The 15108-nt window shown below is 52.6% G+C and overlaps 2 protein-coding genes across 3 annotated transcripts in view; one reads left to right on the top strand and one right to left on the bottom strand.

The window, feature by feature from the left end:
- Positions 1-115: 115 nt before the first annotated feature.
- CCDC40 (coiled-coil domain containing 40) lies at positions 116-11045 on the bottom strand. Of its 2 annotated transcripts, XM_056505616.1 has the most exons (18): positions 10958-11045; positions 9532-9622; positions 9224-9387; positions 8653-8736; positions 8345-8564; positions 7767-7924; positions 6837-6959; positions 6338-6459; positions 5395-5638; positions 5111-5293; positions 3973-4218; positions 3267-3480; positions 2709-2878; positions 2492-2583; positions 2055-2175; positions 1225-1413; positions 881-1039; positions 116-494 (listed from the first exon to the last, which is right to left on the bottom strand). In XM_056505616.1, the coding sequence occupies exons 1-18, from the start codon at positions 10973-10975 to the stop codon at positions 249-251; spliced, it is 2844 nt and encodes a 947-aa protein (XP_056361591.1). In that variant the 5' UTR covers positions 10976-11045; the 3' UTR covers positions 116-248. The 2 variants fall into 2 exon arrangements, with proteins under 2 accessions (XP_056361591.1, XP_056361592.1); XM_056505617.1 differs by lacking the exons at positions 8345-8564; positions 8653-8736; positions 9224-9387; positions 9532-9622; positions 10958-11045 and adding an exon at positions 8135-8260.
- A 242-nt stretch (positions 11046-11287) lies between these two features.
- TBC1D16 (TBC1 domain family member 16) overlaps positions 11288-15108 on the top strand; it is a 31193-nt gene continuing 27372 nt past the window's right edge. The window contains exon 1 of the mRNA XM_056505619.1: positions 11288-11363. The gene's annotated coding sequence lies outside the window, so the exon portion shown is untranslated. The remainder of the gene's footprint in view (positions 11364-15108) is intronic.

Raw genomic sequence — 15108 nt, 5'->3', positions numbered from 1 at the left:
GCGGAGCCCAGGAGCTGCGTGGGACAGCGAAAGTGAAACGTAAAACAGAAATGTACCGAGAGAATTACAATGGCACGTCGTAAATAAACATTATACCCGACAAAGTAAATCTCATACCCTGCACCTGCTCTTTTTTTTAAATTTTATTTTCTTTTTACTTATTTATTTATTACAAAGTCTAGAGCCTGTGGGAGATTATAAAAGATACTACATGTATTTTCTCTCAGGCTTTCTGTCAGGCTTTTCTGTCAGGCTTTCTGCGACCTGAGCTTGGACCCCAAGCAGTGGCTGAGCCACTGCAGAGCCCGTTGGTGCTGGGGCTGCTCCTCCTGGATCTGCTGCACGATGCTGTTAATGCTCTGCAGCCGACCCTGCACCTTCTCCTGCTGGTCCGTGCAGGTCTCCTCAGTGTGGCACAGGGCCTTGTACCTCCCTTCCCTCAGTGCCTGCAGCTGCTTCTGGTGTGCCTGGTGGGCCACAAGCTCCAGCAGGTTCTGAGCAAAGCAAGAAGAGAAGGGGCTGTGACAGCAGGAAAAGCAGGGGCAGGGCTCTGTCAGGTGCTGTGACCATCACGTTGGACAAGGAAGGACAGTGCTGTGAATTCCCCACCACAACAACCAAACAGCACCCCCAGCCCAGGTGCTGCAGGGGTACAGGCATCACAGAATTCCATAAATCAGAGAAATCCCCACTCACATAAGGAAACCCTTGCCAGGACTGGGTTTAAATGCATCAAGTTGGCTCTTGGTGAGCCCCAGAACGTGCTCAGCTCATGTGCTGCTGTAACACCACACTGAGCACACCAGTTCAGGACAGAGCTGGCAGCAGAGGAAGCAGCAGGCTCTGTCTGGCTCACATGCTGAAGGGAGGATGTGCTCACCCATCGCTTCTCGTTCTGAAGACATTCCATGTCCAAGCTGAGGCTGTCGGTCTCAGCCTGGAGCTGGCACAATTCCTGCTTCTTTTCTGAAAAGGTGTCACTGAGGGACTCTTGGGCAGTCTCCAGCTCCTGGATGGTTTGGTTGCATTCACAAATGTTCTAGTAAATGGAAGAGAAGGAAATGGCAGATTTCAGTTCTCTAGTTCAGCTGCATTCCTGACCATCCTCCCAGAACAGTTTTGGGGGATTTTCAATGAAATGATTTTCAAAGCCTGGACACTTGTGCTCTCCACAAGGCCAGCCCCAGCTGGGTGAGCTCCTGCAGCCCCACTTTCCTTGCTCACCTCCTGGGTTTCTCTGATCTTCTTCTTCAGCTCCTGTTTCCTGCTTTGGAAGTCGATCTTGGTGCTGTGTTTCTTATCAATTTTGCTCTGAGCCTCTGCCCGGTTGGTGATGGTCTCTCTGTGGGAAACACACGCCTCCATGGCCCTCATCAGCATCTCCTGCTGCTTCAGCAGCTGCCCATAGCGGACCTGCCGTTCCCCAAGACACAAACCAGCCTCAGAACACCAAATGTTTACCCACAGCACCAAGGGAAGCTGGCTGGGTGGCACATCCCACCAGCACAAGCCAGATACGAGTGGCACGAGTGCCTGCAAGCCAGACTTGGTCCAAGTCCAAACCTGGTTTGCTGTGTGTGGATCTGGAAGGCAGAGGCCTGGATTATCAACTTGTCTACACCAATACTCAAAATGTTAGCCTGAACCTCGTTAGCAAGAGAGAAAAAGCAGAAAAGCAGAAGCATGCTGAGAATGAAGGGGATGAGCTGCTCTGCCAGGAGAGGGAACACTTCCCTAAACCAGTGATTAAAGTGATGCAATATTTAGTAATCAACACTGTGTTTATACACAGTGATTTATATCAGGGTTACAGAATCAGGTGGCAGACACACTGCAATTTAAATAGATTCCCTGGGAGTACCCAGATTCTGCTGAGGAATGCAGGATGTGTGGGCTGGATGTGCTCGGCTCAGTCGAGCTGTGCAGGGTTTTGAGTCCCACCCCAGTGCCACTTCTCCAGCCTGTTTCTCATCTCCTGCCTCATGTTTCAGCCACTCCAGGGCTGAGTCCCTTGGGTGGTCTCCCCTCCTCAGCCCTCTTTCCCAGTGCCTTACTTGCATCCTCCGAATCTCAGTTTTCATCTCATGGATTGCCCCTTGTTCCAACAGAGCATCTGTTGTTTCCCGCATCTCTTTTGCCAGCTGCATCTTTTTCTCCCACAGCAGGATCTGATGCCTTCAGAGAAGAAAGGGGAAGGAAAGAGAAAGCTGGAGGCCCAATTACCTGCCCAGTGCAGCACACCCACTGCCAGTTACTGGCAGTCTTCCCATGTGGATCTGGGCAAGGTCCAGCTCACACGTGCTGGAACTGTTACAGCCAACATCTTCCCAGCTCCTGCTGGTTCCAGAGACTGCTGAAACACTTTCAGTTTCTGTGTTTCAAACATTCTCCAGGAAGGCTAGAAGCACATTTGCTGGTGCCAGGTTTGGTGACTGGAGGAGAACAGGAACATGGACACAGCCACACAGGACTGTGGCACTCTGGTACCTACTCTGCTTCTACCAGGCCATTCAGGAGCCTTTCCTTCTCCTCAGTCAATTGACTGTGCCTCTCATGCATCTCCACAGCTTCTTTTTCTGCTGCCTAGATTTGGGAAGAATAAAACAACACAGTGTTGTCAGGCTGAGCAGCTTTTCCAGGATCTCTGTTTGCCTCTGATGTGCACGGGAGGCTGAGGCCTGGGAATGGGGTGCCAGGTGCCTCAGTACCTTGAGAGACTGCATAAACTCGTTCTCTGTGACAATTCTGCCATTTTGCAGCTCCTCAACGTTGCTCTTGTTCTTGTTGATCAACGTGTTCAGCTTTATCAGGTCATTTGACATGTTCCTCATGTGCCGTTCCACGTCCTTCTGTTCTTTTATTTCCTGCTGAATTTCATCTATGGGTGAATAGGAAAAAAGCCTTAGAATTCCCCTGAGCACTGGGAAAAGGTTTTGAAGGAGACTCCTGTGAAAAAAAAAGTTTGGTTTGGCCAAGGAAAGTGCAGTCATTGCTGTGGACATTTACCTACCCACTACTTACAAACTTTGTTTAACAAGTGTGCCAGGTGACAGTGTCACTCAGGGCCTGGCTGTCAGCACAGTGGGATCAATCCTCACAGAATACCCAGGTGCAATCAGCAGGGGTGCCTGGGCTGCTGCCATTCCTGCTCACACACAGCCAGCAGCACTCTTTGGGGCAGTGCAGCCTTTCCCACCTGTAACCCTGCTCTCCCTTTTCCCTCCCTTCACAGATGGAGATGTGAAGCAGAGTGAGGAATGACCAACTTTCCACGCGCAGTTTCCTCTGCTGCATGATGATGATCTGCTTCTGGAACGTGTCCAGGGAGCTCTTCTGGTCCTCCCTCTCCTGGGTCAGCTTGATCAGCTCCTTCTGCTCATTGAGCCAGTACTTCTGCAGTGCCATTGCCTCAGAGTTGCAGTCTTCTATCTGCTTGTTCAGCTGGTTGATCTCAATTTCCAGTGGTCCCAGTTCTTGCCCCTGTACAAGAGCAAAGTTTGGGGTAAATCAGGCAGAAGCTGCCTGGGTTGTTTGCAGCACCTGGACAATCCAAAGTTTGCAGAGGATGTGCCAAAGGACTCGTTTCCCCATGCCCATCCATAAGGGACAGATCTGGGAGCCATCCCAGCAGGGCCAACCCTCAGAAATCTCCCTGCCTGCCCCATTCTCCCCTCCTCAGTGTTTGCACATTTTTCCAACAAGATCCTATTTACTCACTGATGCCATTTGACACTTTTATCAGGTCCAGGCATGTCCCTGCAGGGATCTGTGCAAGGCACACCCTCATTTCACAATTCCCTTCACAGCATTATGAACTGATAAACATAAACACCTGCATTAACCAATGCAGCTTTTACATCACATTGCTGATGCCTGAGAGTTTGAACTTAATACAGTTACATTGATCAGGTGTACCTGTGGCCACTGCAAAGAATAAAATCAAAATTGAGACTGAAACACAGAAGTACTTACCCCCTGCTGAGCAAGAAGCATCTCCAGCTTCTTCCTGTACAGGCAGAGGATCCCTCCCTTCTTGTCAGTCAGGAGCCTGGACTTTGCAATCTCACTTTCCTGGCAGGTGATCATTTCATTCACATTTTTTATTTCCTTGTCCACCTCACAGAGTGTTTTCTGGTGAACTGCCACCCTGCAGCTGGTATTAGTTGCATTCAGAATAATCTGGGCCACATCGTTCTCAACCTTGTAAAAATGCAGCTCCTGGGAATATGAAGAGAGAAAACACATCACTGACCCAAACAGCCCCTTGTTGAGTTGTAATGTCACTTGTCCCAGCACAGGAGTCAGGGGACTGAGATTCTACTCCCAGGTCTGTGCTACAAGCCCTAAGCTACCTACCCTCTGTGTCCCTGCTTCTCCATCAATTAACAGGTAATACAATATCTACCTCTCCCTCACAGCTGTTGAAAAGCATTAAGGAGCCTAAACAATCCAAAAACCTTTAAGAGACCTCACCCATCCCTTCTGCAATGTCCCTTGTCTCCAGTTACCTGCCACCAGAACCAGGACACCACTGATTGTCCCTTCTCTGGCACATCTGGCACACACACCCCTCACCTCACAACCAGCACAGACTCAGTGTGAGAGGTGCTGGGCTGAGTTTTCTAATCCTTCTCAGTGATCCAGTTTTACAGTCCCAGAGAGAGCAATTTATCATGGATTAAAGAGCTGTGGGTCAGGTTGGACTTTCCTTGGATGTTCCTCAGAACTGAGAGCTGCCTGCATCCCATTCCATGATGAATTATAGAAATAAAAATTGGTTAAAATTAGGTTACAGAAGTACCACATGCCCATTGTTTTTTCTTTAGTGCATAAGAAATGCTAATACTTTATAGTAAATACTCCCAGGATTCATCATGTTGCCCCATTTTTTAAGTAAAGGACAGTGAGTTTTGTGTCAGGCCTTTTTGGCCAAGCTCTCTCACATACACCAGAATCCTGCAATAGGATCACAGGGAAAACCAGATTGGAGAGGAAAACTCAGCAGAGCTTCAATGCAGACCTGAAACCAGAACAAAGTGACTGACAAACCCTGATGGGGACCCAGTGCTGCAGTGGCTCCCTCCCTGCCCCCCAAAGGGGGATTCCATACCAGGTCACTTTTTCTGTTCCTAAGTTTTTCAGCCAGCTGGGAGAAGTGCTTTGCAGCAATGCTGGATATCCTCTGGTCCTGAAGCTTGACCATGATTTCACTCTCTAGCTGCTCTTTGGCATAAGTTCCCTTCTCTATGCCCTTCCTGATGGACAGCAACTCATTCTGGTGAGCAGCCTGTTCCTGAAAGTTTGGAAGACAGAGACAGGATCACCCCAGCTGTTTGAGGAAGGGTATGCAATCCAAGTATTCAAAAGGATTCATGCTCCATGGACTCTCCTCACCATCCTGGTCCTGCTGAGGGCCTGCTCTGTCTCTTGGAGAACACGAGTGTAGGTGCCAGTCTGTGCCTGCAGGGCCTCCTGCTCCAGCAGGCACTGGGCAATCAGCTTCCTTGTCACACTGGCATCGTTCTGGGACCTGTTCAGGAGGCTGACAAGGTTCTCATTCTTCTCCTCCTCCTTCCTGATGGACTTCCCACAGCCATGGATGTCCCCTTCCAGGGACTTCAGGTCACGTCTGTAGTTGCTGGAGGGACAAAGATGGAAAATCATCACAGGGATTGGTGCCGGCCCCACAAATTCCTCTTTTCCAACATGTTATTGCAGCAATAACTGCCCAAGAAGGAAGATGTTTGTGAGGGCTCAGATACTGTGACAGGGCAGAGTCAGCAGGAGATGGATGGAGATACCAAGATTTAAAAGTAAATGTGTGTAGGAAAATTGTTCCTTCTTTCAGTACTGTCCCAGCCCCCATTCTGACCAGGATGTCACCACATAAAAGCAGATTGTTTGTTCTCAGAGAATCAGTCAAGCTTTAAGGCTCATGAGCAAATAAATGCTTCCTCTGGCAATAACAGGGAGGTTTTCCTGAACATTTCCAAAGGCCTCACAAAACCCTGATAAAGACAGATAAACCCTTCCTGACATCCAGCTCTTTGGAGTAAGAAATGTTGCAAACATGAGGGAACTCTTTTAAAGGAATAAAATATGATCATAAAAATTCCAAACACATTCTGAGGAAGAGATGTGGTTAGGATAAACAAAACAGCAACACAGAAATGTGCTTCTTATCCTTTACACTTGTTATGTACTTTAGAGCAGGGAACTTGTTCTGCCTGGCACACCCTGCCCACAGGGCTGAACCCCACAGGAGACACTGGAACCCCTTCTAGAATCCCTCCTGCCCAAACCTGAGGGGTGCTCAGGGCCTGGTCTCAGACCCTACCTCAGCAGCTCCTGAGTGACAACATAGGCCTCGTCCCTCTGCTTCATTCCAGCCAAGCTGCTGTTCCAGTGCTCCAGCAACCTCTTTTTCTCCATGTTAATAGTCTGCACCTCCAGACCAGCCTGGGGGACAGAGAGATGGCAGACAGGATGAATCTACACCGTGTTGAAAAAACAAATTCATGTTACAATATAATTCTTTTCTTTTCATGTTCATAATGGTCTGAGCAGGATCAGCTTCAACTCCATGGCTGCTTCATTTCTCACTCAGCAGCCCACAGAGCCCAGGTCTGCAAGGAAAAACTGCTGAGAAGGGCAGGAGGAAGTGATTTACAGGCACTTCTTAAGGACAAAGGAAAAGAAAAAAAAAGTCCTCATTCTTGCAAACAGGAACAAACTGTGACACTCTGTCCCACATTGTGCACACCACGTGAGCACGGGCCAAAGGGGTCAGCCCTGCCAGAGGGAAATATTTACCACAGGGGACAAGTCCCTCCTACCTCACTGACTGCCTGCCGGGTCACTTTTGTGTCCTCTGCCTGGGCCACCAGCTGGGCTTCAAACAGAGCAATTTGCTCCTGGAGCTGGTAGACTCTCCTTGTAAACTGGTCCAGGAGAAGGTCCTACAGAGCCAGAGCCAAACAGTGCAGGGTGAGTCATGGAATCCCAGTCTAAACCAACTGTATCCTACAAGAATAACACCAGCTAAAAAAGGAATTAAAACTGGCAACTGCATGGGACTTGAGTCCTACTGAAATTTCCATTCATGCACAAACGGCTCATGACTGCAGCAGGGATGACCTGCAGGAGAATGAAGCCTCTGCTGACTGTTTATTATTCCAGTTGCAGCAGTAAATGGATAACTCTGAAGCCACATTCCCTGTCAGCACTGAGGCCACTGTCCAGCTACTGGGAATGTTAATAATGAATACTTGAAACTCCTTTGTTAAAACCCTCCTACAGCCATTGATTCCAGAGTGTGCAGGGCATTCTGCAGGAGCAGCAGCCCTGGACTGTGTGCTGGAAGGCAGCAGAGGGAGCTCCAGCACCGACCGGCCCCGCTCATTCCCAAAGTTCACTTTCCATGGTGAAATTCGCTGTGATTCAGAATTATTCTCAAGACTTGTACACATATTTCCTCATTAAATATCCTCCTTCCCCCACACCCCCTGTCCTGGAGTGAAGAGTGATTTATTGTTCCAAGCCTTGCAAACCCTCTGGGCAGTGCATGTTGCAGTCTGGGGGTAGGCAGGGCTTCTTCTCCTTTTCAGAAAAGCCTCTGGATTTAATTTTTTTCAATTATTTGAGAAAAATATCCCCATTCATCTTCCATGAATCAATCTTCCTCCTGACAAGGTGACACATCCACCAAGACTGACTGCTGGCACCTGCATTTATTTATTTATTTCAAAGGCAGTTTTTCTTGGTACCTGTTTTTTCTTTTCCACCTCGGCCTGGATCCTCTCTGCCTCAGCCCTCTTTGCTGACTGTTTCATCAGTAAAAGCCTGTGATACATCTCCTCGTCCATGTTCTGCATATAGGAGAGCTCCAATGCCAGGTTTTCAATCTGGGTCTGCATTGCAGAAACTGGCAGGACAAGAGGCGAAATAGTTACAGAGAAGTTTGTTTGCAGGGTACTCCTTGAACAGAGATAAAAGAGAAAGAAATACAGAAGCTCCCAAAGCAAAACTCTTACACATCAGCTAAACCAGCCCTCCCCAGCACACATATTTACATCAGCTTTGGAGTACAGCTCCACAAGCAAAGCTAAAGATCCTGGCAAGCAATTCAGCTCACAGAATTCCAGGAGCATCTGTCAGACTATTCAATGAGCGCGTTATTCCAGATTAATTATTCCGCTGTACTTTTCAACCCAGTGCTTGACTTAAATTCATTTAATTTCGTTCCAATTCCTTTCATTTCATTCCAATTCCTTTCATTTCATTCCAGTTCATTTCTCCACACAGCCCTAGGCCTGGGAAGCCCTGCCGGGGCCGCCTGGGTCACCTGTGTCGCGCTCCTGCTGCGTGCAGCGGCGCGTTTCGCGGTGAGCAGCCCGGAGGCTCCGCAGCTCCTGCTCCAGGCGCTGGCGCTCGGCGGCCGCCCCGGCGCAGCGCTGCTGGCTCCTGTGCAGCGCCACCTGCAGCTGCCCCAGCTGCTGCTGCGCCCCGTACAGCCTCACCCCCAGCTCCTCCCGCTGCGCCGCGCTGCTCCTTTGCGCCGCCCGCTGCACACACACGGGGGAAGGAGCTGGGTCCCGGCGGCTGCCGCGGGAGGGGCTGGGGGAAGGTAAAGGTAAAGGAGGGGCTCGGTACCAGCTCGTGGAGGTCTAGGTTCACTTGTTCTATCTGCTTGGTGAGGTAGTTCTTCAGGGCAGCCTGGAATCTGGTCATCAGAGGCTGTGGAGAAGGACAGTATTAATAAGCTTTAACATTCTTGTGTAAATAGGTTGTGAAGAAGCCTCACTGTTACATCCCCCATCCAACAAAACATCTTATTTCTGCCACAGACACTTGTCGGCTTATTTTAGCTACTCTCACTGTAGCAAGTGAGAGATGTTGCAGAGTGGGTATTTGCTGATGCCAAAAAGTGAGAATGTTTGAAAATCAGAACCATGCCAGAAGAGCTACATCTGAGAACCCATCCAGTCACTCTTGCTGCAAGGACTTCTCTTTCAGGGGCACTGAAGGGATCAGATTTACCCATGCATTGCTCACTACTGAACTGCAGCTCCGGGGTCAGGGCTGAGTGGCACAGCCAGCAGTTAACACTGATTTTCAGATGTGCAGCTGAACAGCCACTGCTTACAGCTGACCTCACACGTTTCAGGGAAACACAAACACCAACTCTGCAAAGAACAGCAAGATTTGAAGACTTCTCTCTCACATGTTCTGGATCCAAGATGACCAGTTCTGTTTCTTCTGCTTTTTTCCCCTTGGTTTTTCTTCTCTCATGTTTCTCAGCTGCCTTTTCCCTTCTCTCGTTGCCAGGATCACTGGGGGGCTCAAAGGTCGGCCCAGCATGGTGAGAACCTGGTTGTCCTTTTCTCCCTGGAGCCCACCCCACCACAAAAAAGGAAAAAGATAAAGCAACAGGATTAGATTCCATAGCATTGTGCCTCTGGTTGGATTAACAGTGACCAGAAAGGGAGAGAACCAGAGCTTGAGAGACGTTGCAAAGGCTCTGGGGGATACCTGGCTTTGTGCCCATGTCCTGCTCTGCTGCAGGTGCTCCCGAGGGAAGGGGAGGGACTCCTGCTCCTGGAAGTGGCTGCTCCATCTCACCCTGTTCAGGAGGACAAGCATTAGTCACATTCTGCATTATCTGGGAAAATCCCAGGCGATTTTTCCTGAAACATAAAACCCATCACCTTTTCCATCTAACTCCATTTACCCCTGAGCATCTGCTCATTTTTGTCATGAACAATGCACACAAAGGATCAGCACAAGGGCCTGGCTCTACAGCCAGCACAGAGACAAATATAATTCCAGTGTCCCACTTCTGCAGAGCCCAGAACAGCTCTGCAGGCAGACTTCTCTTTCCGCAGGGGCAATGACTCAGTTTGCCCCAGAGGAACAGATTCTCCGTTGGCATTCCCATTCTCCCATGGCCTGGCACACAGCACAGGTGAAAAGCAGAACAGCTCATTGCCAGTTCCATTGAATTTTAATGCCGTGGTATTTTTTGCCACAGGGAGCAGAAGTTTAATTTAGAAGTTTAATCTCATTTGCAAAAATAGTCACCCAGCAAGCACTGAGATCGTAAAGATCCTGACAAAACTGCTGCACACCACTTACAGTTTCTCGTGCTTTTAGTTGATATCTGTTAAAAAAAAAGTCCTGACAGATTTATTAAAGAGATGCTTAAAGCTAGCACAACACGTAGCAAAATTATTCTCTTTCTTCTTTCTCTCTTTCTTTTTAAAGAGAAGCTGAGCAGCGGGACTGGGCACGGGGCACGCACCGGGGAGCCGGGAGGTACCGGGAGGTACCGGGACGGGGCAGAGGGGACGGAACCGGGACGGGACGGGACGGGACGGGACGAGACGGGACGGGACGGGACGGGACGAGACGGGACGGGACGGGACGGGACGGGACGGGACGGGACGGGACGGGACGGGATGGACGGGACGGGACGGGACGGGACGGGACGGGATGGGATGGGACGGGATGGGACGGGACGGGACGGGACGAGACGGGACGGGACGGGATGGGATGGGACGGGACGGGACGGGACGGGACGAGACGGGACGGGACGGGATGGGATGGGACGGGATGGGACGGGACGGGACGGGACGAGACGGGACGGGACGGGATGGGATGGGACGGGACGGGACGGGACGGGACGGGACGGGACGGGACGGGATGGGATGGGACGGGACGGGACGGGACGGGACGGGACGAGACGGGACGGGACGGGATGGGATGGGACGGGACGGGACGGGACGGGATGGACGGGACGGGACGGGACGGGATGGACGGGACGGGACGGGACGGGACGGGACGGGACGGGATGGGATGGGACGGGACGGGACGGGACGGGACGGGATGGGAGGCACGGTGCGGGCCGGAGGAGCCCCTGAGGGCGATCCCGGCCCGGTCCGGCCCGGCCCCGACTCACCCGCGGCGGCTCCGCCATGTTCCCGTTGCCAGGCAACGCATCAACACCCGCTCACGTGAGCGCCCGGGCCGCACCACCGCGGCCCGCGGGGGGATCGGGGGGCTCGGGCCGCACCATCCCCGGCGCGCGGGGGGGGCTCGGGCCGCGCTCCGTCCCCCGCCAGCGCCGGTTCCGCCCGCGGGCCCCGGTACCGGCACCGGGCGGGTCCCGCCGTGCTCTCCCGGGCCGGGCAGCCCCGGGCCGGCCGGACGGGCGGGGCCGCCGGGCGGGCACAGCCCCGCGGGCCGGGCGGAGCGCACGGGCGGCGGCGGCGGCTCCGCGCAGGGCCGGCAGCGGCGGCGGCGGCGGCTCCGAGCCCGGGCCGGGCCGGGCAGCGCCGGGAGCTTCCCCGGGTTCGTCTGTGCCGGTAAAGCGGGGCCGGGCCGGGCCGGGCCGGGGGCGGCGGGGCTGGGGGGCCGGGTGATCCTGTAGCGCTGCCCCGGGACCGGCACCGGGATCCTGCCGGTACCTGGGCAGGTCCCGGTTTGGTGCCGCTCTTTGTGCGCCCTTCCCACGCCGGAGCCCCGCGGAGGCGGCGGGAGGCGGGTGCTCCGGGACAACGGGATGGTACCGGGGGTCGAGATGGTACCGGGGATCGGGATGTTCCCCGGGGGTCGGGATGGTACCGGAGGATCGAGATGTTCCCCGGGATTGGGATGTTTCCCGGGGGTCAGGATGGTACCGGGGATTGGGATGTTCCCCGGGATCGGGATGTTTCCCGGGGGTCAGGATGGTACCCGGGGATGTTCCCCAGGATCGGGATGTTCCCCAGGATCGGGATGTTCCCCGGGGCTCGGGATGCCGCCCAGGGATCAGGATGCTGCCCAAGGGTCGGGATGCCGCCGGGGGCGCTGATGAAAATCTAAATAGTTCTTAAACTTTCTGTTCTGTTATTTCGGTGCGGTTCCGTGCAGCTTGGGGTATTTCAGTGTTTTCCTTCCCTTTGGGGACCTTCTCCCAGGTGACCCCGACCTCCACCTGAGCCCTGCTAGCTGCGGAGAAGGTGGATGGGGATGGTGGGCAGTGGTTTGATCAGCCTCGGGGTGCTGCAGGCAGGGTTGTGGGGTGCTGGCACTGTAAAATAACTCTGGGACATCTGCCTCTTCGGATCTCAGGCTGGGAGCTTGTCTTGCAGAAGGGTTTTCTTCTTCGTTGTTACTCGGAATAGGAAGAGAAATGGAAGTCCAGTGTGGCAGGGATGATGTGCTGTCTGATGTCTGTCATACTGAGAGCAGAATTTGCTCATCCACTGAGCTGTGATCCAGCTGCTGGTTTTTGAGGAGCGGGTCCTGGGAGTGTTATCAGGACACGGCAACAGGATGTTGGAAATAAAAAGTCATGAAAGTGTTTCCTGTGACCCGAGCAGTGCAGATAAGCGACGTGAAAAGCTGGGAAATTGGGGACAGAGGGACATGTGGCACACAGTGTCTCAGTGACAGCGTGTGCTCTCAGTGAGTTTGGTGCTGGGGGTGGGTGAGTTTTGTTTGCTTTTTGTTTGCATTTTGTTTGCTTTCTGATGCCTGAGCAGGTGTGGCTGGGAGCAGCCAGCCCCGGCATGGCATTCCCTTTCCCTTCTCATGCCTTGTGTCACAGCCTTGCAGGATTCAGGCTGCTGGCCCTTTTCTCCCTGCTCAGCTGAGATGGTCCTGCTGCAGCGACTGCTTTTGGAGCTGTGGAGATTTTGGCTGTTCCCTTTGCTCTTGCTCTGTGAGCAGCTGCTGCTCCAGCAGGGCAGCAATGAAAGACTTTCTGGTGACCTACATAATTCTCCCCATGAGATGGGATGACTTCAGAGTGGCTCCCCGTGGTAAATGCTTTTCCTTGATTTGGCTGGATCCTCTTGACTGGCTCCAGCATAGCGAGGAGTTTGGAAAGCTTTTCTCTTTTTATTCCCACTGTTGAGGTACTGTAATACAAAGGGAAGGTGGTACAAGGGCTCTCATGTGCTGTAGGAGCAGAGATCAAGTGCATGGCCAGCTGAGAGTGGCACAGCAGATGCACTGGGGGACTGGGAGGCAGCTGAGTGCTGACTCCAGGCTGCCCTACTCCTGTGCCTCTGTGCTTGAGCTCCAAACTGGCATTTGCTGCTCTCAGGAGGGAGAAGAGGCAGCAATCTGTGCAGTGTCTGAGCGACTGTGCACTCCTTAAATGTGCAAAATTAAATTCCAGTTATTAAGGGTGAGAAAGAGAAGGAGCCCGGTGCGTTTTTCTTCCCCGAGATATTTCATGCTTCAACGTGGTGCTGCTGTTTGACAGCTCATGTTTCCCTGCTGTGCCCAGACACGCTGCAGGTCTCACATTTCACCTCCAGAGCCCTGCAGCTCTGCTCCTGTGCCCTGTAAAGCTCTGGAGGTGTCACACAGTGAACGTGCCCTGGGAGCCAGAGCACACAGAGGGCTCCGTGCTGGGGGCTGCCAGCCCTGCTCCAGCCTTGGGGGAGGAACTGGGGTGCCCCCAGTGTCCCCCAGTGCCCCACAGATGTGCCACAGTGCATCCTCCCAGGCTGGGATACAGGCAGGAATCTCCAGCAAGCCGAGGCTGCAGTGCTGGGTCCAGCAGCAGGTGCCAGGGGAGGTGCCACGAGCCAAGGCAAACAGGATCTGGGATGGTTCCTGAGCAGGGAGGGCAGAGAGCTGCCAGGGCTGCTCTGGATGCTGCTGGCTGGAACTGGACAGGCTCTGGGGAAGAGGCTCTGTGGGAGATTTGCAGGAATTGGCTCCCCAGCACTTTCTCACTCATGAAGCTGAGAAGTGCTGGCACTGGCTGGGAGAGCAGCCAGGGCTGTGTGAACAGACACAGGAGCTGAAGAGTTTTAGTGGCAACAGTTGATGTGTGGGAGAAGAAAATGTGTGTGTGCTTAATAAATATTGGCACTCAGCAAGAGCTTATCAGCTAACTCAGTGCTTCAGCTTCTGGAGAGCTGAGCTGGCTCTGCCTCATGGGGAAGAATCCCTTCAGATCAGCAGATAAACATGAAATTAATATGAAAAATGGGTTTTTTTGAATGGTACTGATTTACTGCTGCCTGAGCTGTGGGATGGCTCCTGCTGCTTTGCCAAGGCAGTTCCTGCCTCTCCCCACAACCCAGGCCCCACAGATTGTGTGTGCAGATGTTGTCCCACCTGGAAAAAGGCTGAGAATAGAGCAAACCCTGCAGATTTGCTCCCTGCTATTTGCTGCTTGGTGTTGTGTGAAGTCCTGTCTTTTAGGAAGGAGGAGCACTTTCCCCAGCTGAGTTTCAGGGATTTTTGGGGTTGTGGAGAGAGCTAGATAACCTTCAAAGGCCCAGTCCAGCATCTGATCCCCACTGGGGCTGACTGGGTATTTATTTCTGTGGCCTTTGAAACCCCAGTGATGTAAATGGCCCCTTGAGGTTCCCTGTTCTGGTGCACCATTGTTCCAGCTATTGGAATGACAAAACTAGGTATTCCCTGCCACAGTTCAACTGCCTGACAACTTCTGTCCTTCACTGACAGCTCTTCCTTCCTTTGGCAGTGACAGTTCCCATCTGTGAGGATTTTTATACATTTCCCTCACTCTTATCCTCCCTTGGCAATCACTTTCCTGGCCCAGATAACTCTTGTCACTCTCCCTGAAACTGTCCTGTGACTTGCATCTGTTTTTCATTAATCCTGCAACCAAAGCTACAAAGAATTCCCTGGCCTGTGAGAACAGTGAAAGGATTGAGTTTCCTGGTGATATTTATATATCCCAGAGTGTCTGGCTACTGTCTGCAGCACTGCAGTGGTCTCTGATTTCTGATGTGCAGCCCTTCTGCAAGACAAGTCTAACAGACTGAATTTCTGGGCTGGCAGGACACCTTATTCCAAACCTTTTGTCTTTCTTCTGGTTTCCTCTTCCCAGCCCTGTGTGTACCTGCAGCTCTGTCCACCTGCACATGCAGGCAGAACAACAGGTGCTCTGCAGGATCAAAGCAAGGTTTCCCTTGAAATTCCTCTGGCTTTCCAGGGAGCAGCTTTTCATCTTTACCTGTCACTTTGTTCTTTCTGTGCCTGCTGACAGCTCATTAAGTGGTGCCTGTGCTGGCAGAGACACCCTGACCCTCCCCTGCCTTGCTGGGAGCACCCAGAGAGCTGCAGCAGGACATCCCA

The sequence above is a fragment of the Oenanthe melanoleuca genome, chromosome 18 (assembly GCF_029582105.1).
Source record: "Oenanthe melanoleuca isolate GR-GAL-2019-014 chromosome 18, OMel1.0, whole genome shotgun sequence".
NCBI lineage: Eukaryota > Metazoa > Chordata > Aves > Passeriformes > Muscicapidae > Oenanthe > Oenanthe melanoleuca.
Note: the sequence above shows the minus strand (reverse complement) of the source record. Positions and strands in the feature narration are given on the sequence as shown.

Coding starts and splice junctions, on each gene's coding strand:
- CCDC40 (XM_056505616.1), bottom strand. Junction 5,639..6,337: donor GTCACTCAGGAGCTGCTGAG/GTAGGGTCTGAG, acceptor TTGTCCCTCCAG/CAACTACAGACGTGACCTGA. Junction 2,879..3,266: donor GAGGAAACTGCGCGTGGAAA/GTTGGTCATTCC, acceptor ATTCACCCATAG/ATGAAATTCAGCAGGAAATA.